At 37.2% G+C, this 25,528-nt stretch overlaps 1 protein-coding gene across 4 annotated transcripts in view; it reads left to right on the top strand.

The window, feature by feature from the left end:
* DEUP1 (deuterosome assembly protein 1) overlaps positions 1–25,528 on the top strand; it is a gene marked incomplete at both ends in the record, with an annotated part of 85,074 nt that overhangs the window by 7,918 nt on the left and 51,628 nt on the right. For 2 of the 4 annotated variants that reach the window (XM_080708316.1, XM_080708315.1), the window contains 4 exons: positions 14,134–14,298; positions 15,689–15,784; positions 18,357–18,488; positions 24,900–25,013. In XM_080708316.1, the coding sequence (XP_080564442.1) occupies positions 14,161–14,298; positions 15,689–15,784; positions 18,357–18,488; positions 24,900–25,013 (480 nt within the window). Of the gene's footprint in view, positions 1–14,126; positions 14,299–15,688; positions 15,785–18,356; positions 18,489–24,899; positions 25,014–25,528 lie in introns of those variants that run through there. The other 2 variants (XM_080708313.1, XM_080708314.1) reach the window with 2 other exon arrangements.

Below are 25,528 nucleotides of genomic sequence, written 5' to 3'. Positions count from 1 at the left end.
TCACTCTAGCTGCAGTGGGCAGAGTAGAACAGAGGAGAACAAGGGCAGAAAATACAGACAAGCTAAGCTCTTGTAGTAACCCAAATGGGAGGTGACAGTGGTTTGGATCGGGTCACTAGAGGCAGAAATGGTGACAAATGAGGGCATTTTGATAAAAGGGCTAATGATTTTGGAAGATCGAGGGTTAGATAAGAGGTGTGAGAAAAGATGAGGCTCAAAGGGTGATAACAAAACTTTGGGCTTAGCAATCAGAAGGATAGGATGGTCACTGATCAAAATAAAGAAGGCAGGAGAAAATGAAAGCTAGGTTTGAGGTACCAATGATATTTTCAAGAGAAGATATTTAATAGTTAGCTGCATATTGAAACCCAGATGCATCTTTCTGCTTTACCACTCTCAAATGTGGCTTTATTATTTGTGATCACCTTGATTGTGAGATGGCAGAACTATCTCCAGCTTCATGTCTGCCTTCCAGCAAAGATCAGAGATAAATATGGGTAAAACAAAAGAGCACACACCAGCATTCTTATCTTGGATTCCTAAAACATGCCAGCTCTGGGACAAGGTTTGAATGAAGAAGTTTATTTGAGATGAAGAGATACAGTATATTAGTTTCCTGTGACTACTGAAACAAATCAACACAAACTTGGTGCTTAAAAGAGCCAAAATTTATTCACCCACAGTTTTAGAGCCCAGAAGCTTGAGATCAGTCAGCATCAGTAGGTCAGGATCAAGGTGTCAGCAAGACTGTGCTTCCTCTGGAAGCCCTAAGGGAAAGTTGACCCCTCCAGCTTCTCGTGACTGCTGGCTTTGCTTGGCTTGTGGATACACTACTCTGATCTTCAAGGACAGGATCTTCAAACTGCTCCTTACTTTATTGCCATATCCCCTTCTCCTCTGAGTGTCAAGTCACCCTCTTCCTCTCTATTAGGGCCAATCCAGAAAATCCCTCAATCTCAAAATACTTTCCAAATAAAATAGTATATCAGACTTAGAACCTGTTAACTTGAGATGGGGGAGCAGTTTCCTGCCTACTCTCTGAAGTGAAACAAGGAAGGGGCCCGAGGTAGACAAAAATCTACACTCATGAAGGGTTTTATCTTGAGCACCTGGCAGCAGCTGTGCCAGTTAGAGATAGAGAGGGCTGGAATGGGAGCAGATTGCGGCACAGGGAATGAAGTGCTCTGTTTGGAACACATGAAGTTTAAGAGGCCACTAGACATCCTATGTAAATGTCAAGTTGGATAGGTAGGTAGGCCTTAGAGCTCAGGCCGCAGACACAAATTTAGAAGTTATTATAACAAGGTGGAATGAGAGGCTCATTAGTAATTTTCTACCTAAAGGAATTGAAACCAGACTACCGTAGTAACATATGTATATCTGTTTATAGCAGCTTACAATAGGCAAAATATGTAACTAGCCTAGGTGTCCATCATCAAATGAATGAATTACAAAATTATGGGATATATACACAATGAAATTCTACTCGGCCATAACAAAGAACAAAATTAATGTCATTTGCAGGAAAATGGATAGAACTTGAGAATATTAGTCAGTCTCAAAAAAGTGAAAGGTCAGATGTTTTCTCTCATATGTGAAAGCCAGAGACGAATCGGGACACAAAAGTGTCTCTAGGCAAAGAACGAGAAACCCTAGTGGAGTGAGGGAGGGGAAAGGAGGGGGCGAGGCAGGTGGGGAGGAGGGAGATTTGATGAAGAAAGCACTTCAGTGGGCATGATGTAATACCCCAAGTCATCAATGCTAATCTTAATGTTGTGCACAGGGAGGGAGCTGGAGCAGGGTAGAGGCCGGGAGAGGCTCGCTGAGTGCTACAAGCATGTACGTCCCTACCACTCTGAACTTCATCATGGCATATGATTATAATGCACCAATTAAAAACAAAGAAATTTCCAGCGTTCAAAGAAACAGTATATTTTTTTTCTCCCACCCCCTTTTTTTTTTTTTGTGGGGATTGCACCCGAGGGCATACTATAACTAAGCTACCCAGCCTTCTATCTTTTTAGTTTGACATGGGGTCTCACTATGTTGCCAAAGGTCATACTAAATTGCCAAGTCTGGCCTCAAACCTGTGATCTTCCTGTCTCGGCCTCCCAGGTACTGGGATTACAGGCATGTGCTACCACGCCAGGCTTTAACTCATACATTTAAAAAGAAAAGACTAGCCGGGCGTGGTGGCGCACGCTTGTAATCCCCGCGCTTGGGAGGCAGAGACAGGAGGATCGCGCAGGTTCGAAGCCAGCCGCGCGCGTTGGCTTAGGAGACCCTGTTTCCAAATATATAAAAAAAAAAAGTAAAAATAGGTCTGGGAGTGTAGCCCGGAGGTAGAAGGGCTTCCAGGAACCCCAGTACCACCAAAAAAAAAAAATAAATAAATAAATAAAAAGAAAAGACTTCTGGCACCCACTTTTTGTCTTTTTTCCTTGTTTCTTTGTCTTTTCCTAGGATTACATGCATGTGCCACTATACTCGGCTCCCTAAAACAGTATATTTCTTAAAAGTTGTCTGGTATTGGAAAAACAGATTTTATCAATGCTTACTTAATTCTTCCCTGTTGAGATCTAGTAAAAGAGCGGCACTGAATTTAAATAGCAGAGTATAATAACTAGCCTCCCGTGTACTAACACTGCAGTTTCTCGTCAAATAGCCTCTGTCAAGGAGGAATTTTGTCCTAGAGATTGGTTTATAGAGTCCAAGTAATACATGTATAGATAAAACATTTATTTGTTGGTAGGTTTATTTATTTATTGGTACTGGGGATTGAACCAAGGGCATTCTATCTCTGAGCTACATCCCTTATTTATTTGTTTGTTTGTTTATTGCAGTACTAGGGATAGAACCCAGGGGCATTCTACCTCCGAGCAACACCCTCAGCTCTATTTTTTATTCTTTATTTTGAAACAGGGTCCTACTAAGTAGCTGAGGCTGGCTGCGAACCTGCACAATCCTCCTGTCTCAGCCTCCCCAATGCTGGAATTAGAAGCGTGCACCACCATGCCCGGCTGTTTTTATCTTTTATTTTGAAACAGTCTTGTTAAGCTGCTGAGGCTAGCCTCAAACCTGTGATCTTCCCATCTCAGCCTTGTAAGTACTGGTATTACAGGCGTGTGCCACCACACCCAGCAAAAAAATTAATTGCATCATATGTTTGTAGGAATGACTATGAAATAATTCAGATTCATAAATTTATGAGGATAGGGTTATTTATACTTCTAGGCAATTCTAAAGATCCCCCTGAAGGAAGAGGCCAGTGCCTACTATACTTCACCACCAATGTCTTCTCATCTTCTTCTACAATTTGCAAACGAGTTACTAAAAATGTGGAAAGCTGAGCCGAGCGTGGTGGCGCACACTTGTAATCCCAGCATTTGGGAGTCTGAGACATCAGGAGGATCGTGGTTTGGGGCCAGCCTCAGCTACTTAGTGAGACCCTCTGCAGGTCAGTGAGACTCTGTTTCAAAATAAAGAATAAAACATAGGACTGGGGGTGTTGCTCGGAGGTACCAAGCCCTACCAACAAATAAATGTTTTATCTATGCCCCTGGATTCAATCCTCAGTAATGAAAAAACAAAATGTAAAAAGCTATTCCAGAAAAAAACATGGATCTATAACACAGGTGTTTTAACAGATATTCCTTTCTTTTTAGAACATAAAAAATGAGATTTTTAAATTTTATCTGCCTAGAATTCTGATAAAACATGATAGGACTTGGAATGTATGGCATTGTATTTTATTTTATTAATGTCTTGCTTTTATGATGATGATAATGGCTTTAGAACAAGGCCCTTATAAGTACCTTTAAACATACTTTTCTAGAATAGTGAGGTTTATGTCTCCTCTGTAACAGAATATTAAGCTTCTTGCAAATGAGAAAAAAGAATGAACTGAATGTAAGCTAAATCTCAACTATGCAGTAAAAATAAGCATTTTAGTAGTGCTACTCAGCAAACAGTAATGATGACAATAAATACAATTTTATTATTTTACTTTAGTTATATTTATTTATTTATTTATCTATTTATTTATTTGCTGTACTGGGGATGGAACCCAGGGACATTCTACTTCAGAGCTACACCCCCAGCCCCATTTTTTATTCTTTTTTATTTTTGAAACAGGGTCTCACTGAGTCACAAAGGGCCTCATTAAGTAACTGAGGCTGTTCATGAACCACAATCCTCCTGTCTCAGCCTCCCAAATGCTGGGATTACAAGTGTGCACCACCACGCCCGACTAGTAAATACAGTTCTATGAATGACAAGAAAAGTGGCTGAAGAAAAGCTATTTTTTTTTTATCAATGATTAATGTTGAAGAAGGGTAACCATGATCCTAATGATCATGGAACCTAATGATCCTAAAATAACAACTCTTTCCTTGACTGTTGTAGGAGAGACAGTCAACTAAAGAGCAGATTGACCTTATGGACATGGCTCTGAAGGTGTGTTCTGGGACTTCTGCATTCTCTCCACTGAGTCCTGCTTATGCCTGGGGTGGTGCATCATCTGATGGGCAAAAAAGGGTCTCTGAGTCACCATGGGAAAATTTAAATTATATTTTAGTATAGTCTATTAGTTAAGGCAGATAAGTTTGTAATGTTTTATAGGGAGGTTTTGAAAAAGTTAAGACCCAATAAGATTGCTCATCAGCCATTTGAGACTCACTTTTATTTTTATTACATGTTTCTTCTCCATGCCTCCTTCTCACTTCCCACTCTCCATGTTTGTCTTTTAAACTCCAAAACTTTAGACTCATTTCTATTAATATATCACATGTTCTAAGTTGTTATCTCTCTCCTTTCTCTCTCCATCTCCCTTTCCTTCTTTCCCTCCCTCCACCCTCCCTCATTTACAGACCTGTCAACCTCCATTTTACAGATTGGTGAATGACAGACAACCCCACATCCCAGTTTGCCTAAATAATTACAATTTCCACCTGGTGTCCTAAAAGTATTATTATTATTATTATTATTATTATTATTATTATTATTAATGCCCCTTTCATTTTCAAAATCATCTTGGTTTGCTTAACAAATCATATGGTAAACATAGCAGGCTATCTGAAGAAGCTCTGCCTTTTTAAAAATCAGCATGCAGGCCAGGTGTGGTGGCGCATGCTTGTAACCCACGTGCTTGGGAGGTGGAGACAGGAGGATCGCGCAGGTTCGAAGCCAGCCGCTCTGGCTTGAGAGACCCTGTTTCCAAATAAAAAAGTATAATAGGTCTGGGAGTGTAGCCCAGAGGTAAAAGGGTTTCCAGGAACCCCAGTACCACAAAAAAAATAATAATCAGCATGCATATATATTAGGTAGTGATTAACTCAGGGTAGTTAACGTATCCATAACCTTAAACTGTTAGCATTTCTGTATGTTGAGTACATTCAAATTCCTCTTTTCTGTTTTTTTTAATTAATTAACTTATTTATTTATTTATTCATTCATTCATTCATTCATTCATTCATTCTTGATGGTACAGGGGTTCCTGGAAACCCTTCTACATCCGGGCTACACTCCCAGACCTATTTTATATTTTTATTTGGAAACAGGGTCTCTTAAGCCAGTGCGGAACCTGTGCGATCCTCCTGTCTCCGCCTCCCAAGCACGTGGGTTACAAGCATGTGCCACCACGCCCGGCCTCTTTTCTGTTTTGAGATATATTTATTGTTTATTATATTGGCCCTGCTGTGTCATTGAATACCAAAACTTACTCCTCCTATCAAACAATAACATTTACTGGCTGATCAACCTCTTCTCTTATCCACTCCCCACTGCTCCTCATGTCTCTGGAAACCAGATTCTACTCTCAGCTTTCCTGAGATCAAACTGTTTTAGGTATTTCACATATGAGTGAGATCATGTGATGCTTTTCTTTCTGAACCTGAGTTACTTCACTTAACATAATGTCCTCCAGATCTATCTGTGCTATTGATGACAGGAATTCTTGTCTTTATGGCTGAATAGCATCCGTGTGTGTGTGTGTGTGTGTGTGTGTGTGTGTGTGTGTGTGTGTGACTTTTTCATCTGCTGGTAGATATTTAGTTGATTGTATATCCTGACTTTTGTAAATAGTAATAAACATGGGAGTGCAGCTGTCTTTTCAGCATATTGATTTCATTTCCATTGGGTATATACTCAGTAGTTTGATTGCTGAATCATATGGTATTCTATTTTCAGTTTTTTGAGAAACCACCATACTATTCTCCATGATGGCTGAACTAACTTACATTACCACCAATGGTGTTACAAGAGTTCATCTTTCTCCCCAACCTTGCCAGCACTTGTTATTTTTTTGTCTTTCTGATAATAGCAGTACTCACTGGAGTGAGAATAAATAGCCAAGGCAATCTTGAAAAAAAAAAAAAAGAGCAAAGCCAGGCGTGGTGGCACACACTTGTAATCCCCATGCTTGGGAGGCAGAGACAAGAGGATCGTGCAGGTTCGAAGCCAGCCTTGCTGGCTAAAGAGACCCTGTTTCCAAATTTTAAAAAATATATAAAAAATAGGTCTGGGAGTGTAGCCCAGAGGTAGAAGTGTTTCCAGGAACCCCAGTACCACCAAAATAAATAAATTTAATAAATAAATAAAAGTAGTAATGAAAATAAAAATAAAGAACATTAATGCCCAGCTATGTGAATGGGGCTAAACTAAGGCTTTTAGGGTTTGTTTTTTTTTTAATTATTGGTGGTACTGGGGGTGGAACCCAGAGGCTTCCTACCTCCGGGCTATACTTCCAGACCTTTTTTATATGTTATTTGGAAACAGGGTCTCACTAGGTTGCTGAGAGCCTCACGAAGTAGCTGAGGCTGGCTTCGAACCCGTGCGATCCTCCTGTCTCCGTCTCCCAAGTGCGGGGATTACAAGCGTGCGCCACCACGCCCGGCTTTTAGTGTTTATTTTAAAGTTCACTAGATTTAGGAGAAAATATTGATCATAATGAGACAGATAAACTGCTAGTAATTATCTGTGAAAAAATGAACAACAGAAGACACACAAGAAGGCTGGACAACTGAATTTCAAAAGGGAATATTAAGTGTGACCAAAAATCTGAGTTTGGTATAACACTAAGTTTTACTATATGTCAGGTCAGACTCTGGAAAGAGAAGATGTGGCCACCTGTACTGGTGTCCCCAGACCCCAAACACTAGACCAGCTTCAGTTTACAGTATTACAATACTGGCACATCGGGGAGACAGAGTGGTATTTGAGGTGTTTGCCATCATATTTTACAAGATTTTTTGCGAGGAAGAAAGAAAAAGCTGCAAAGTTAATTAAATAAGTCAGGATTTTATTATGATTAAAAAAATAGCTGGGCATGGTGGTGCACGCTTGTAATCCCAGCATTCGGGAGGCTGAGACCAGAGGATCACAGTTCATGGACAGCCTCAGCTACTTAGGCCCTCCACAACTTAGTGAGACCCAGTTTCAAAATAAAGAATAAAAAAATAGGGCAGGGGTTGTAGTTTGGAATTCAAATGCCCCTGGTTTCCATCCCCAGACCCACACACACACACACACAAAAAAAAAAATTGATGAGATCATTGTTACCCTGAAGGGTTTGGCAGGGGATTGCCATGGGGTTCTATCCTCCATTCTTTCCTTTATGGCATTTTAGCAATTACTTGTAAATAAAGTAATTTTATATGAATATGCATTTAATATATAAGAATATACTTTATATATGTATAATATATATTTTACATGTGCATATTTCATTGATATGTAAAAGTAAATGGCATGTATATCTCTCTATATAAAATAGCCAGTGCTAATTAGATCATCAGCTGGCACAAATCTGGGAGGTATAGTGAATACATTCTCTAACAGATACAAAATCCCAAATATAACCCTGGATGTTAACTCATTTAAGACTTCTGTGATAGCCCACCCTCCTCAAGTCTGTATTCAGGAGCCCTCCTTCCTGAGGTGCCTGCATGAATTCATCATTCTTTTATTCTGCCTGCCTTGTGAGTCCTGTGCACAGGTAGCAATTGGTCTTGTGTCTGTTTCCCCAGCACCTCACATACTGCTTAATGAACCAGTGATGATGACCCTCACTGAAGGACTGGGTGTCCGTCTGAAATTTAATAAGGATATCAACCTGAATTTTAAAAAGGATAACTAAAAAGCCCTGCTTATAGATCCCCCTAAGACATAAAACAAGTGCATGATAGTGAGTAGTGGCTTACTCATAGAATGCATGAGAAATAAATTAGGTTTAAGACTCACCTTGAGTTTTTATAATAGCACTGCTTTATCCTTCCTTTTCCCAAATTAAAAACCAATGTGATCATCATCTGATTAGATGAAATATACCAAAACAAAGGATGTAAAGTCTTTCTCTGAGCTAGTTAGACCACACCCATGGTATTATGTTGAAGTCCAAAGTAGTACATTTCAAGGAGAAAATAGACAAATAAGAATGTGTTCAAAGGAGAGCTGTGAGGATTATAAAGGGTCTGACAATCTTTTTTTGTAGGTTTTTTTTGTTGATGCACTGTATTCATACATCATAATGGGATAAAAAACTTGTGTAGACATACGTGCACACATCACCCAGTTAGCCCCTACCCCACACCATCCCCTCCCCCTCTCTCCTTCCCATGCTTGGCTTAGTGGTTGACATCTAATATTATAGCAATTTATCCAATAATCTCACATAACAGATTCATTTGTCTGATATCAAACTTTTGATCACTTAGAGATAACATTTCAATATTTCTTTTTGCTTTCTTTCTTACCAGAGGATATTATTTTCTTTTATTTTAAGGCAAAACTATCCTACATTTTTTTCCAGAAAAAAATCTATCCTAACATGAAATATGAACTCTAAATATCCAAAATCTTCTCGAAAAAGAACAAAGCTAGAAGATGTACATTTTCTGATTTCAAACCTTATAAAGCTACATTAATTGAAACAGTGTAGTACTGCTATAAAGGCAGATATATAAACCAGTGCAGTAAAATAAAAAGCCTAGAAATAAATTCTTCCATATATGGTCAATTTTTTTTGACAAGGTTTCCAAGAACATTTGGTGAAGGAAATAATTATCCTTTCACTAAATATTGTTGAAAAATTATAATTACATGAAAAAAGAATAAAGTTGGACCCTTACCTAACACCATATACAAATATTAACTCAAAATAGATAAAAGACCTAAATGTAAATCTTAAGACTATAAACTTTTAGAAGAAAACCTGGGTCATAACACTTCACAACATTGAAGTTGGCAATGATTTCTTGGATATGATTTCAAAGGCACAAACAACAACAAAATAGACAAACAAACTTCCTAAAAAATAAAAAAAATTGTACATTCAAAGACAATGTAAACAGAGTTAAAAGTTACTGATAGAATGGGGTAAAATATTTCCAAATGCTATATCTGAAGGTATATTAGTATTTCAAATATAAATCCTAAAAATTTGCAACAATAAAAGCAAACAATACAATTTAGAAATAGGTAAAAGACTAAAATAGATAATGAATCTCCAAAGATTTTAACCAGTAAACACATGAATATATTCTTTTTTGCTTAGTTGTCTGCTGTATGGAAAATCTTGTTTCTTTGGTTCTGGTGTGTATTACCTATTTCTTCTTTGTAGTTAATCTCTGAGTATTTTCTCTAGTGCTAGTTTTGAAGACATAAATTCCTTCAGTTTCTGTTTGTCATGGAAGCCTCTTATTTCCCCATCTAATTTGATGGATAGTTGTGCTGGGTAGGAAATTTTTGGCTGGAAGTTGTTTTCTTTCAGAGTTTGAAATATGTTCCTCCAAGCCCTTCTGGCTTTCATGACTTGGTTTGGGAAGTCTGGAGTGATTCTAATTGGTTTGCCTCTGAATGTCATTTGGCCTTTTTTTGTTGTTGTTGCCTTTAAGATTCTCTGCTTGGCTTCCACATTGGTTATTTTGACAATTATGTGGCATGGGGAACCTCTTCTCTGATCCTGTCTAAAGGGAGTTCTAAAAGTTTCTTGGACATGTGTATCAATCTCTTGCTCTATGTTTGGAAAATTTTTTTGCTATTATTTCTTTGAAGATATTATTGATCCCTTTGGTTTCACCTTGTTTACCCTCCTCTATTCTTAGGTTGGCTCTCTTAAAATGGGCCCGTATTTCTTCAATGTCAGATTCCTGCTGTCTGATTTTTTTTTCTAAGTTATAAATTATGCATTCATTTTTGGAGTGATCCTCTTCTAGGAGCTAGATTCTATCCTCCATATGGTTTAATCGATTGTTTATACTTTGAATTAAGGCCTTTACTAAAATGACTGCATCCTTTATATCTTTTAGACTCTCTCTAAATTCTTTTCAAAGGTCCTGTATTATTTCTACAGTTATATTCCTGATTTGATCTTCTGGAGATCTCTGAATTTCTGTGTTAATAGGTTCTGATAATATGGGGTTGTGGGCATTCATTGCTCTATTGTTCCTTTTTCCCATGATTTCAGAAGTTTGTGCCTTCCCTGGATCACTACGACTTCACTTAGGGTGTTCTGTATCTCGAGTCTGTGGTAATCTCAGCCGCCACTACTCCTTTACTGGGTTGTATCGCAAAGTGTCAGACCCAGGGAGTTAATCGAGACTGTTGGGGGGCTGGGTGTTTTCCCATGGGGAGCTGCGACTAAGGTGTGGTATCTCTGCCACCGCTACTCCTTCCCTGGGTTGGACTGCAAAATCTCAGACCCAGGGAGATTATCAAAGTCCCTGGGCATGCAGTACAGGGATTTCTCCTTTAGGGGCTGCAATTTCACTCACGGTTATTGTGCGTGTTGATCAAGAGCTGTCGAGGGCGCGGTGAACTCGCTGTCACTGCTGGCAATATGGTGCCGCTGCCACGCGCTCAGCCATGAGGCTGGAGCTGCTGGCAATATGGTGCCGCTGCAATGCCCTCAGCTGTGAGGCTGACGTATTTCTTTTCTGGTTTTGAGCTCCGTTCTGAGTCCCTGAAAGGCGTGATGAGCTTGACCACTGGGACTTTTAGACGTTCATTGCACTGAAAGAATTGCTGAATTACACCTAAATGATCCACAGCTGCTCACTTCAGCTCCTTGTTTATCTTTCCTCTCTGGAGCCTGGTGCTCTGGAGGGAAGATGGTGCCGGCGTGGCCCCTCTGCTGCATTGTGGGCTTGATTTCTGGTCTCTGGTTGTTCTTTTAGTCTTTGTTTTCTCTGTCCCTTGTGTTTACATTTTTTATTTCTCTGCTGATGGCATTTTCTGGCTATGAAAAGCACTGATTTTGTGGCAATAGAGATCTAGATTTAGCAGGGCTCGTAAATGCTGCTTTTCTCGGTCGCCATCTTCCCGGAAGTCTGACAATCTTAATCATAGTCATTCATTTTTAATTAAATAACCAATGTATAATTTCCAGGCAATATACTAGGTATCAGGTATAGAGAAGTAGAAAAATCATTTAGTAATGACCACCCAATGAGAACAAGCAACCAGTTTATTCAAAGCTGGGTATACCAAGGAAATCACCCACCATCACTTGCATTTGACAGGAGCATTAGAAAGCTTTAGAGTGGGGTAGGGGGAGCCCCAGGTCTGCTCTCCTTGGAGGCTGTAGGCATAGGGAGGCTGAAGACCAAATGACTATAAGGAGGGCATCCTATGTGACTGGATTGGGGAATATATTTGGGCTTCTCTAGTTCTGAGTTGGAAGTGGGAGCAAAAATTAAGGAAATGGGCAGTTAGTGAACAAGTTGTAACCATTCTGGGATGGTTGCTGTAGACCTTGAGATTTGGGTTTCTAGAAAAGTTATTGTAGAATTTTCAGGCAGAGTCTACTATCACACAGTCTGTCCATCATTCATTTGCATATTCCATCTCTAATATTGAACATTATGCAGAAAAGACAAGACACACTGAAAATCATTTTCAATACATTGTATTTAAGTACTTTAAGGCATACTGTGCTGAAAGTTCTGAATGATCTCGGCATATCACATTAAGACCAGTGGATGGAAATGTTCTTCAGAGGCATTTTCTAAAACTCAATGCTATCTAGATACAATCTCAGACAATGTTAAGGGACGAATTCAAACCTAGGCTAGGTGACCTTTTTGCAATGATATAACAAAATAGAATTCTAACTTTGGCATGCATTAAAATCACTTAATATCTTTGTTACCAATGCAGATGTTGAGCACTCTCCTTGACCTGATAAATCTGATCAGTGCTAATAAGATAGTTGACTCTTAGAAACACTTGTGGAAGAAATGTGCACACTGAATGGGTAGTTGGATTAGATAACTTGCTGGAGTCCTTCCAGCCTGAAAGTCTACTATTGTAATTTTTGTTTCAGGTTTTAAGTAAAAAAAAAAAAAATCAAAGAAGCCCCAGGGGCTTTTTTGGATCACAGGTTCAAGGCCAGCCCCAGCAATTCAGCTAGACTCTCAGCAATTTAGAAATACCCTGTTTCAAAATAAAAATGAAAAGGGCTGGGGGTGTAGCTCAGAGGTAGAATGTCCCTTGGTTCAATCCCTAATTCAAAAAAGAAAAGAAAAGAAAAGAAAGAAGTCTTTGCACCTTAGTCCAAGACTACTATGAGAAGACTTCAAAAGAGCACTTTGAATTTAAAACCTCTATGATATAGTAACTTGTGAATGTATTGTTGAATAAACCAAAGGGACAGCCTTGTTCAGGTTGCCTCTGGGCATTTTAGAAAATAATTCTGGAAATTCTGAATTCTTTGGATTCTAATACCTGTTTCTAACCCAGCATGACAGTGGAGGGGATTTCTGCTATATTTTTAGCATATTCTTGTTCAAAGTACCCTGTCTTTTGCTGTGTGGTATATAGGCACATAAGATAGGATGCAGCTCTTCTACTGATTAGGGGTGTGGATCACAGGTTCAAGGCCAGCCCCAGCAATTTAGCTAGACTCTCGGCAACTTAGAAATACCCTGTTTTAAAATAAAAATGAAAAGGGCTGGGGGTGTAGCTCAGAGGTAGAATGCCCCTTGGTTCAATCCCCAATTAAAAAAAAAAAAAGACCAGTGTATGAAAATGTTCTTCAGAGGCATTTTCTAAAACTCAATGCTATCTAGATACAATCTCAGACAATGTTAGGGGACGAATTCAAACCCAGGCTAGGCCTCCCTTTGTTTTGTTTTATTTTTCCAAAACATTAAATGATTCTTAAGTAGCCTTAACTTAAATAAAATTATGAATTCATAAAGCCAATTGGAAGAAATGTTATCATTTTGCACCTGTCTCTCATCTTGTCCTCCTCTCTGCTACACAAATAGATAAAAAGTCTGGTCATCACCATTGAAATGAATACTGAAATAACTCGCTTTCCTAATCTGTACAGTTGTGTGTCCCTTAAACTGAAGTCTCAGGCATCAATATCTATCTGTTCATACAGTTAGAATGACTGAACCCTGGGGACTGTTTCAGCTTCTTTGAAAGTGAATCCTGCTGGGAGCACCTAGCAACCTGTCTTCCTGCCAGCTTCAGCATCCATAGTCCTGGCTATTACCAAAGATCTTGTTTCAAATGCAACAGACCCAAGTAATGGCCACTCATATGACTAATAGTATCCCCACTGTCTGAAGATATGTCACACTGTCCACACCTGTCTGATCACATTCCTTTCAAACATGAAATTCCTTTCATGCTATGTCAAGTCCCCTCTTTGAGGAGCAGCACTGTAGTCCAGTTAGTACTCCTGAAGCTGTGCCCACCTATTTCAAACTTGTTCTTCTCTTCCTGATGGTTATGATTGATGGCCCAGTCTGCCTCTGTCAAACCTCCTCAAATAATGACAGACATAGGTGAATGTATATTTATATGTAAGCATTCACTCTTAAGCTAAACATAATTTTTCATAATTAGCATATCCCCTAGAATTAACCCACTTGAGAAAATGTTATTTTAAAAAATAAAGTATGTGTGTATATATGTACATACATATATATTTCTAGCTTAGCAGTTAGCTTTTATTTTTAATTTTTAAAATTAACCTCTAGCTTTTAGACTTCTTCCTATTTAAATAATTGCATCATTTGAGGAAATGATCAAGCTATGCTAAGCAATGTAGTAGTAATTTGTCTTGTCCCCACGTTTCACCCTTTTTAAAATGGATTTTAATATTCTGCAATTGTCAGAGCATCTCCTTGTGAGGCTGAGCTTCAGGAATTAATGGAACAAATCGACATCATGGTAAGCAACAAAAAATTGGACTGGGAAAGAAAGATGCGGGCTTTGGAGACGAGATTAGATCTTCGAGATCAAGAGTTGGCAAACGCACAGACTTGCTTGGATCAGAAAGGTCAAGAGGTACTTAATACATGTGTTAATAAGTTGTTAATTCCTTAGACTCTTACAAATAGTATTTTTATCATAGACTGCTTACCATTATAGACACTTGTACTCAGACATCAGAAATAGTATTTATTCCTTGCAAATCTATCATTAATGCCGTGCCAAATATACTCTATGAAATCAGTGCAGAGACTAAATCCATAGGTATTTACTGAAGACAGACATTTGACATCAATGCCACTAGTAAAAGTAAACAAACACTTATTGTGGATAGGGAATAAACATTATTTCCCAACAAAGACATAAGTGCTTCTATTTCTTTTATAGAAACAAGTAGTTATCAAAACTATGTCTTTGTTCAAGGCAGGATTCAAAAGCATTTGCCCCTTGTAATCTGTTAGAAAAATATTTCCTAAAAATTAGGTGTCAAGAATTGATTACGGGACAGAAGAGATGAGTGTGTGCTGAACGTTGTGTGTGTACCTGAGACAACCACTTTAATGTGTTCCCTCACTCCGATGGGCTGCTCACTGCCCGGCTGGTGGTCAAGGAAAGTGTGGGAGTTCCCAGGCCTAATAAGTGCAGGAAAAGCATCTCCCGTATTTAACACAGGCTGTTGTGTTTCTGAATTTTTATCTTGGGTAAGGCATTAGAGAAATGTTTACTACCCGTGCCCTAAAACATCATCCGTTAACCTATCCATCAGCCATTTTTCTTTCTTTATTGGCTTTAGAATGAAACTTTGTTTTTTGAATAATACCAATGGTATTGTTTGGCATGTTTAACTTAATTCTTGGTATCTAGTGCCCCTTCTCAGTAGAGTCAGGTCCCAGTCCTTAGCATATGCAAAAGATCATTTTTTTCTATACTTGTAAGGACATGGATGTAAGCTGACTCCCTACCTACTGTTTAAGCAGACAAATTTGATAAGCCAAATCCTTAACAACTGCCCTTTTTTCTTTTTGTTTTAATGTTAGTACTTATAAAAGCATAATAATTATTCATAGCACCACCAAAGCAGAGTTTACCTTGCAGGCAATGGAGCAAAAAAATTTTTTGAATTATGCTAATAGAGGTGTTGCCTGAGTAATGATGATGTAGCTTCCCAAAAAGATAATGTAAAGTAAATTCTAAATCTTAATTTAAAATGTGATGTGATAAGGATCTTTTGTTAAATGCCCATATGGTACCAGACTGTCCTAATGTGTACCTAGTGAAATAGTTCTAGCAGTGTTTGGTTTTTGTGAGTTTAATTATTAATAGCTATTTTAAGAACTGCAGTACAAATATTTATTCTTAGTTTGGTGCAGCACCTTTATTTGAATTGTGCTTTTCTCTTGCACATTTTCTAATTTTGTCAGGCAAGATCTATAGAAAGTAAAACTAAACTTTATTTTTAATGCAGGTGGGGTTACTTCGGCAGAAGTTAGACAGTCTGGAAAAATGTAATTTAGCAATGACTCAGAATTATGAAGGACAACTACAAACCTTAAAAGCTCAAGTAAGAAGACTTATAGTTTAATATTATATATTTGATCTGTTTTTTACCTATATACCTATCAATTTTATTGAAACTAATTTTTAATACAAACAAAAATTTCTTATACTTGAATTCCATGTTTGGCTCTGTCTTTCACTGTACTTTTGTATGTACTGATTTTGCCTCTTACTATATTATCAGCTCTGCGTGCCTTCTGTACCCTACTTTAACTTTTATGATAGTACTAAACAAATAGCTTTCTTTATCTCTGGAGACTTATTAGTTAATTAAATTATTATTATTAGCTATGTGACCAGCAGAGAAACTAAAATTATCTTTTGTGGTTATTACATAATAGATATGTCCTTTATTCTATGGCAATTTGCAATGTGATAATTTACTATTATGAAATAGATATTGAAAGGATAAAACTGGTCTCTACTGCTTAGTTACTGGTAGGACTATTTCAGAAATGATGATATTTTCTGCGTATGTCATGAGAAGGATACTGTTTTCTTTCTTACTCATCCCTATAGCTTCCCACTGTTCCAACAAACAAACAAGCCTTCTCTCCCTTACCATAGATATCACATAAGGTAGCAGCCATCTAAGCATTACAGATGCCATATCCCTGTTTAACCTAGTGAAAAAGTCCATAAGAAATACAAGCAAGCCGGGTGTGGTGGTGCATGTTTGTAATCCCAGTACTTGGGAGGCAGAGACAGGAGGATCACAGTTTGTGGACAGACTCAGCTACTTAGTGAGACCCTCTGCAATTTAGTGAGACCTTGTTTCAAAATAAAGAATAAAAATAGGGCTGGAGGTGTAGCTCGGAGGCAGAATGCCTCTGTGTTCCATCCCCAGCACCACAAAAAAAAAAAAAAAAGAAAAGAAATACAGGCAAAGATTTGAATAGATGTTTCTTCAAAGAAAATGTAATATAAAATGGGAAATATCACATGGAAAATATTAAGCATCATTAGTTATTAGAGAGATGTAAATCAAAATCACAGTTAGATATCCCTTAGTATACTTGGATAGTTGGAATAGAAGACAGACAATAACAATTATTGGTGAGGATATGGAAAAACCAGAACCCTATACAGTGTGAGTGGGAATGGGAAATGGTGCAGCCACTTTGGAAAGCAGTTTGGCTATTCCTCAAAAGGAACTATTCCACTCCTCAGTGTATACCCCAGGGACACAAAAACATATACTCATACAAAAACGTGTACACCAATGCTCATAGCAGCATTATTCATAATATATAAAAGCAAAAACAACTCAGGTGTCCATCAATTAATGCATGGTAAACAAAATGTGGTATATCCATTCAATCTAATATTATTCGAGTGAATTTTATAGTAGGTTCAATATATCTTAGCAAAATTGTACAAAGAAAACATAGCTTAGGAATAGTTGCTTCAGTGGCAGATAATGTACACATAGTTGTTCACAGTTTGATTTATAAGAGCCCCAAACCTGGAAACAATAAAAAATCTCAATATGTGAATGGTCAACTGTGATATTCATACCCTGGAATATTACTCAGCAGTAAAAACAATGCACTACTGATTCACACATGGATCTCAAGGTCCTTAAACTGAGTAAAAATATCTACTCTCAAAAGATCATATGCCATATGACTCCATTTGATAATATTCTCAAAATGACAAAATTGTAAAGATAGGAAAGTATTTGTGGTTATCGGGCCTGAAGGGAGGAGGATGAGGTATAAAAATGAGGTGGCACTGGGAGATCTTTGTGGTGATGGAATAAATATCTATGGGTTATTGTTGTTGTTGTTGTTGTTTCAACCCAGGTCCATGTACAAGCTAAGCACATGCTCTACCACTGGGCAGTTCTCCAGACCCCTAGTTCTAAATCCTGATTTGTGGTTATATTCACTCAAATCTATACATGTGATAAAATGGCATGAAACCATCCACATACATGGAACCAATTTCAACTTCCTGGGCTTGATATTTCACTATATAGGTCAATAAGTTGCAAATATTGGGAGGAACTGGGTAAAACAGACCCACGACCTCTCTGTAATAACTTTGAAACTCCCGGTGAAGCTTTATTTCAACAAAGTATAAATAAAAACCATTTGAAAACAGAGATACAGAAATGTTCTCACAAATGTTGGTACACTATTCTGCTCATATGAAGCGTCAACTGAATATTCAGCTTTCTTGAATAAAGCAGAAGATGGTTATTTTATAGTTACTGAAATTAAAATTGTCAACACAAGATGGCACTAAATAAAAGTAAGAAAAAAACTTGTTTTTTTTAATTGTGAGCTTTGCTACATATGGTTAAAGCAAAATTGAACAAAACATTTATCAAGTGAATCATTGTTTAACTGTGCAGTTAATGAAGTCCCAAATTTACATGAAAGCTGAATCATGTTCAGCTTCAATAATTTAGTTTAATAACTGGTTCTATCTTCACTAATTGGAACATTTAAGCTTTACTGCACTTTCAAATCATGACTTAAATTTTTGAAGAGGTACACAAGAAAAGAAATAGCATGAAAGCAAGCTGGATTTAACTGTTGGTAGTAAAATATTAGTATTTTCTATTACAGTTTTCTAAACTAACAAATAACTTTGAAAAACTGAGAATACATCAGATGAAACAAAACAAAGCTCGCCAGAAAGAACTAGCTCACAACGAAGAAATACCCTTCGAACTGAACAATTTGAACCAGAAATTAGAGGTAAGATATCATCTCAGATTCTTCATGTCTATTAAAGATTGATTTTCCTTGTTGTGGGCTGTTGTGGTGTATACAGTTGTGGTAACAAACACCACTGCAAATCAGCCTCTCATTGAATGTATTTTCTTGGTGCACCTTCCCTTCAAGCACTTAGTGAATTAAAACATCACTTTGATTTATGCATCTTTTATATACATCAGCATTTTGAAAGCGCCGAAAGAAGAAAAATTAAAGAAACTGCAGCTGTTGAGTGATATTGAAGGACACCCCAGGGGTTGGTTAAAGTGAATGTCTGATAAATCTTTTAGTGGCTATTTAACTATTAGGTACTTAAATCCCAATGAAACCTCAAAATAGTTTTCAGAGCAGTGCTTGAAGTTTCAGCATTTTTTCTTTAAAGGTATAGTGCCACTCCAATTAAGTCACCCCATATCACCCAGAAATCTAAACTCTTAGTCTCTAAAAAGATTCTGTATGTCACAGATGCACCTGTTCTTGTCCTTATAACTTTCCTACCTTAGAATACACAATGAGTTATTTTTCCTCCCTTTACTCGGAGCATTCCTGCTCTAAGTCAGGTAACAGCACACTATAAATTTCTATTATCTAATCTTAGCTGGGCTCCCAGTACTGTTCAATTATTATTGTTATTATTATTAGTAGTAGTAGTAATAGTAGTATATTATTATTATTATTATTATTATTATTATTATTAGGATTGAACTCAGGAGCATTCTACCTCTGAGCTATAGCCCTATTTTTTATTCTTTATTTTGAAACATCCCGACCTCATAGAAGATGCCCGGAGAGGTGCTTTGTAACACACATGCTCCTTCACCGAAAATGAATATCAAGTCACTGGTTATACATTTAATTGACGGTTCTTAGGTTTTGGGGGAAGAACTGCATTCATAGAAATTGTTCTAACAAAAAAGGCCTTATGTCAATATTAAGAACTTTGTGCACATTGTACATTTAGGGAACTGAATATCTATAAATATATGTCATGAAATTATATGGAAATTAGTAGCAAGCTATATTTTGATATGTTTGCACATATATAAAAAGTTTCAAGTATACGGTGTTAGAGATCATTTAACTTGTATAATTATAGAAACATCTCATGTAGCTGTTATTATAGTCATCTGAAAAATTGTGTAAGAGGTGAATATTCCAGTTTTGATCTATATATAAGCATGCTTTTCTTTTGGGATAAAAATTTGCACGTTACTATAATAGTAGCAATGGACAGCAGCATGAAGAAGTGGAAGAAGGTAATAGTTTATAACTTAAAAACAGGCCATGAAGCCACAACTGACTTGCATTCAAATACATAGATAGATGATAGATATAGATAGATGATAGATATAGATGCACACTGAAGCATGTAGGGGTGAAACTGCCTTTAAATACTCCAACAAAAAAGGGTGGAGAGATTAGAGAAGTAAAGACAGACTGAGTCAGTCGTAGCTAAACTGGGTGAAGACTACATGGGAGTTTTACTCTCTACTTTTATGTAAGTATGAGAATGTTCCTAAAAACTTAAACCCATTTTACAGATGGAGATTTGTAGAGTCCCTGACATATAGTACTCACTAGAGACCATCTTCTAATATTTAGTAGGCTTAAAAAAATCTAAAAGCATAGATAGCACTAGAAACTCTAATTTTAAAGACCTTTACCCACTTTCAACCATACACCAGAAAAGGCACACCGGCCTTGGGGAACTTACTCTTGAGGTCTTACAAGTCATGTGCTCTACAGCACATGCTGACAATCCCATCTCTACAAAACGCCATAGCAAGCTCTGAGGGGCTCTACATGGACCATTTCTACTGAGTGCCCTACCAAGTGCCGGCTGACTGTTCTTGAAACAATGATACATCCATATGACAGAGGAAAACAGGGCTGTTACAGATACCTGCAGATATGTCCACACTTTCCTAACTTGTTCTTGGCCTCATATCTGCCTATGGTAGCAATCCTAAGGAGTTTAGTCTAATGCTCCTGCCTCTCCATGAAGCTTATTGGGAATATTTATTTTCAAGATGATTTGAGGCCATTGGGTAGGTGATACTAAGTATCTGTATTATCTAAAAGATATTTACTAGCCGTGCACAGTGTTGCACACCTGTAATCCCAGTACTTAGAAGGCTAAATCAGGAGAATCATATATTAGAAGCCTGCATGCAGTAATTTAATGAGACCCTGTTTCAAAATAAGAAATAAAGTAGGCTGGGGGTATAGCTTAATGGTAGAATGCTCCTATACTCCTAGGTTTAATCCCCAGCACCATTAAAAAATAAAAGATATTTACAACTAGCTGGGTATAGCTATAGCAGTGCACCCCTATAGTCCCAGTATTTAAGCAGCTTAGACAGGAGGATTACAGGTTCAAGGCCAGCCTGAGCAGCATAGGGAGACCAATTCAAAATAAAAAATAAAGACCTGGGATATAGCAGTATCATAAAAAAGATATTTCCTGCTTAAGTCGACCTTGCCCAAATTTTGACTTCTTGCCCCCAAAGACTTCTTTTTACATTCAAAGCAAACAAAAATGTTTAAATCTAGATTACACTGATTTGAAAACATTGCCTATTTTCTACTACAGCCTAATTTTGTAAATTTGCAGTATTGCTGAAGACCATTTGTGGTACCTAATTTTTATATTGTTGAATATCAGAACCAAAGTAAATTAACTATTAAGTCAAAGTCAATTAATATTAAATCAACTATTTCAGTTTATCCTAGGAAATATAGTCTATTTACCATAAGGTATTCTTATATACTTAGAAGAAGTAGCCTATTCATATTTCTCCAACTTTATTACCATCTCTCAATTTCAGCTCACCTTTAACTACTATAAAAGCTTCTTGAAGTGTAGGCTTTCTTCATTGATTGTTCCAGGGTTTGTGGATTTATAAAATGAAGATTTCCCCAAATCATTTATGTATAGAAAATATAAAATTCTGTGTTCTCATTTTAAGCAAGATGTAGCTTTCATTCCCCAAATTAGCATATTTATTTTCCAGTATAGCCAATCCAGCAATTTTATTTTTTTTCAGTCCAGCAATTTTAGCTATCTTCAAAACAATACAAATCTCTCTGTCCAAATGAACTGTGTTTAAGTTTGACATATTAGGGGAAATAAATACATGGATTTTATGTGACAGTATTCATTGTACCTATACTATAAAATTGTTTGTGCATTTCCCTACTTTATTATACAATCCTTGAATTTTTTTCTTTCAATTTTTTTAAAAGCATGAAACAGTCCCAATTCTCTTCTTTCCACAGTACCTGGTACTTGACAAATATTACTGAAATGGTGATCGGAAACATCCATGCATTCATGCCACATATCTGATGCAGTAATAAATAGCCATGGATTTAATATCTAGAGTTTATTTCCAACTGTGTTGTTTTATTTACAAAATTTAGTAAGGAAATTTTTAAATTCTAGGAAATCTTAATACCATGCTTTTGTTTGTATGTTCATGGAATATAAGTGGTACCTGGTACTTTGTCAAGCACTGTGAGAAATATAAAGGTAATAAAATACAGTCCTTAGCATTAAGTTGCTTAAAGCCTGATCAGAGAGTAGGATATAATGTCCAGGTGTAGGCAAGATTGAGAAGCAATGGCACCTCCTTTCTTTGGCATGCCCAAAGCCGTACCCTTTGCCCATATTATTAAGTTGCAAACAGATAACCGTCTTCTATGACTTTGAACAAAAACTTGAAGAACTGAGCATGCTTTATCAAGCTAGTTCCACCTTTTCTCCTCTATGCAGTCCAGCTGGGATGGTCTAAATGAAGCCCGAGATGGTTTTTATGTTCCTAAGTCAGATTTCCTTTTTACTTTACCATGGACAGTAACTTTGAAAGCCACAAATTGCAGGCTTCTATAACAGAATACCATACACTGGGTCACTTAAACAACAGACATCCATTTTTCACTATTCTTTAAATGGAAACCCAAGATGAGAATGGTCAGATTGTGGTGAGGACTTTCTTGCTGGTTCACAGATGCCTGTATCCTCACAAAGCAGAGAAGAGAGAGAGAAAAAGGAAGCACCTTCATATCTCCTATTACAATTTCACATCTCTTATTAGAATTTCATACTTCTTATTAATCACATCGTGTTGGATCCAACAGTATAACTTATTTTCCAAAGACCTCAGCTCCAAATTTCATCACACTGGGCATTTGGTCCCAACCTGTGGATCTGGGGGATGACACATTCAGTCCATAGTGGTCACTAAATAAGCCCAAGTCTCATCCTATTGAACAAGGGAATACATTCAGTGACTGAGTAGAAAAGAAAAGAAGGGGAAGAACAACTTGTGAGCCAGACTTGGTGATGTACACCTGAAGTCTCAGCACTTGGGAAGCTGGCACAGGAGGCTCACAGGTTTAAGGCCAGCCTCAGCAATTTAGTGAGGTCCTCAGAAACTTAGTTAGACCCAAGTTCAAAATAAAAAATAAAATAGCACTGTGGGTGTAGCTCAGAGGTAGAAGGCCACTGGGTTCAATCCCTGGTAACACAAAAACCAAAACCAAAACCAAACAAAACTTCCTGTGCCAGGAAGTAGCTAGCTGATGAAAATGTTGGAATCTCCCTCATTAGTAATAATCATTTGTTATCCAATAAACTTATATTTTCAATAAATAAGATGTTTAACTGGGTATGGTGGCACTCAGTGGTCCATAATCCAGGTACTTGGGAAACTGAGACAGAGGAATCACAAGTTTGAGGGCAGCTCCAGCAAGCAGTGAAAATCTCACCATCATATCAAGACCTTGTTTCAAACTAAAAATAAAATAAGGCTGGAGGCTTAGCTTAGAAGTAGAATGCCCTTGGGTCCAATCCCCAGTACCACACACACACACAGAGAGAGAGAGAGAGAGAGAGAGAGAGAGAGAGAGAGAGAGAGAGAGAGAGAGAGAGAGAGAGAAGGAAAAAAAGAAAGAAAAAATGTTTAAAGTTTTAATGCCAGTATGGTTACAAAATCCTTATTTTCCTAGAAGGTATGGGTTGAGCATCCATAATCTAAAATTTTGAAATCCCAAATGCTCCAGAATCCCAGACTTCTTTAGAATTGCCGAGATGCCACAAGTGGAGACTGCCACATCTGTTCTCATCTGAGTCCCATTTAAAACACAGGCGCATCTGAAGCACTGTTTAAAACCACTGTCAGACTCTATCCACAAGGACTTGTATTAGCAGAGAAGTCCAGTCCACCAAAAGCATGCGTTCCTTCGTCCAACTGCACTGTTTTGAGGGGAAATATCTGACACCTAAGAAATTTACTGTGAAAAAGCATTTTTTTATTTTTTTATTTTTTGGTGGCGGTACTGTGGTTCCCGGAAGCCCTTCTACACTCCCAGACCTATTTTTATATTTTTTATTTGGAAACAAGGTCTCTTAAGCCAGAGAGACTGGCTTCAAACTTAAGTGATCCTCCTGTCTCCGCCTCCCAAGCACAGGGATTACAAGTGTGCACCACCACGCCCAGCTGAAAAAGCATGTTAAAAAGAAAAGGTATTAAAATATGATCTATTTTACATATATTATTTATAAAGATACATTTACAATTTACTTTTTTATTATATCAAACACCTTTTATTTTTTCAGAAGACACTCATAAAATGCATATAATCTCAATATTGATGTATTAAATTTTCTTCTCTTTTTTTAAATTTTTTTATTGGTGCATTGTACTCATACACCTTAATGGGATAAAAGACTTGTGGAGACGTACATGCACACATCAATCAACTAGCCCTTACCCAATCCTCACCCCATTCCCTCACTATCCCTCTATCCCATGCTTGGCTTTGTGAATGATTTTGATATGTTTGTTTAAGTACATCATGTGCTTCAGAGAGTTTCCCTCTCCCCCCTCCCATCCCCTCAGCTAGGTCACCTTATTTGCTCCTCTATAGGATCTCCTTCTTCATCTGGAGTTCCTTCTGTTACCCATTTATCCCTAGCTTTCACATATTAGGGAAAACAATTTACTTTTAATATTAAAAACTATCATGTTATGATATTGCTGATAGTAAAAAAAAAAAAATAAACTACCATCAGCCTGTGTGTATAACATCAGTGAACTTTATGTTTTGACTTGGGTCCCATCACCAGGATGTCTCATTATGTATATGCAAATATTCCCAAATCTAAAATACTATTGATCCCAAGCATTTCAGATGAAGGATATTCGACCTGGAGTAATAAAGTCAGCATGAATGATGTGATACTTTTTTATTTGGTTATAGTTCTAATAGATAAAGATGTACTTACTTTTTCCCCCCTCAGAATGAATATATACAAACAAAAGAAGCTCTGTTCATTGTGCTTTAAATGAATAATACGTTTCAATTTGTGTTTGTCCCCTATTTTTAAAGGAATTTAGAGCAAAGTCAAGAGAATGGGACAAGCAAGAGATACTGTATCAGACTCATTTGGTTTCTTTAGATGCTCAACAAAAAATATTATCTGAAAAGTGTAATCAATTTCAGGTAAATTATCTAAAACTATCCTCTAAATTAGAAGAAATTAGAGGCTATTGATTGTTATCTTTGCAATCCAGCATGTAATCTATCTGCAGATAGAAATGCAATCTAAGGGAAAATAGCCAGAATAGGTGGGTACAGTCACAGATGCACAACATATCTGTAGCAGTGAATTTAGTCTACATGTCTGAAAGGATGGTGCTACTCAAAATTCCATTGTTAGTATACCATTAAATAGCATGTCTTTGTCTAAGACTGTGTGATTTGTTTTGCATTCCTGTAAACACTTGTAAGGCTGAGCATCTCGTCATACGTTTCATAGCCTTTTTAATTTCTCTTTTGTAAATTACCCGTTCATGCTTTGCCCATTTTTCTTTTCTGTTTTTTTGTCTTTTAATTATCATTAGTGAAATATAATATATGTCTCAATATAATATATTGAAATGTAATATATATATATATATATATATCTTAATTATCATGTAGAATTTTATTATTTTTTATTTTTTTCTGGTACTAGG

The sequence above is a fragment of the Muscardinus avellanarius genome (assembly GCF_963383645.1).
Source record: "Muscardinus avellanarius genome assembly, chromosome: 1".
In the NCBI taxonomy this organism is placed as follows: domain Eukaryota; kingdom Metazoa; phylum Chordata; class Mammalia; order Rodentia; family Gliridae; genus Muscardinus; species Muscardinus avellanarius.
This window is presented reverse-complemented; position numbering and strand designations above follow the sequence as displayed.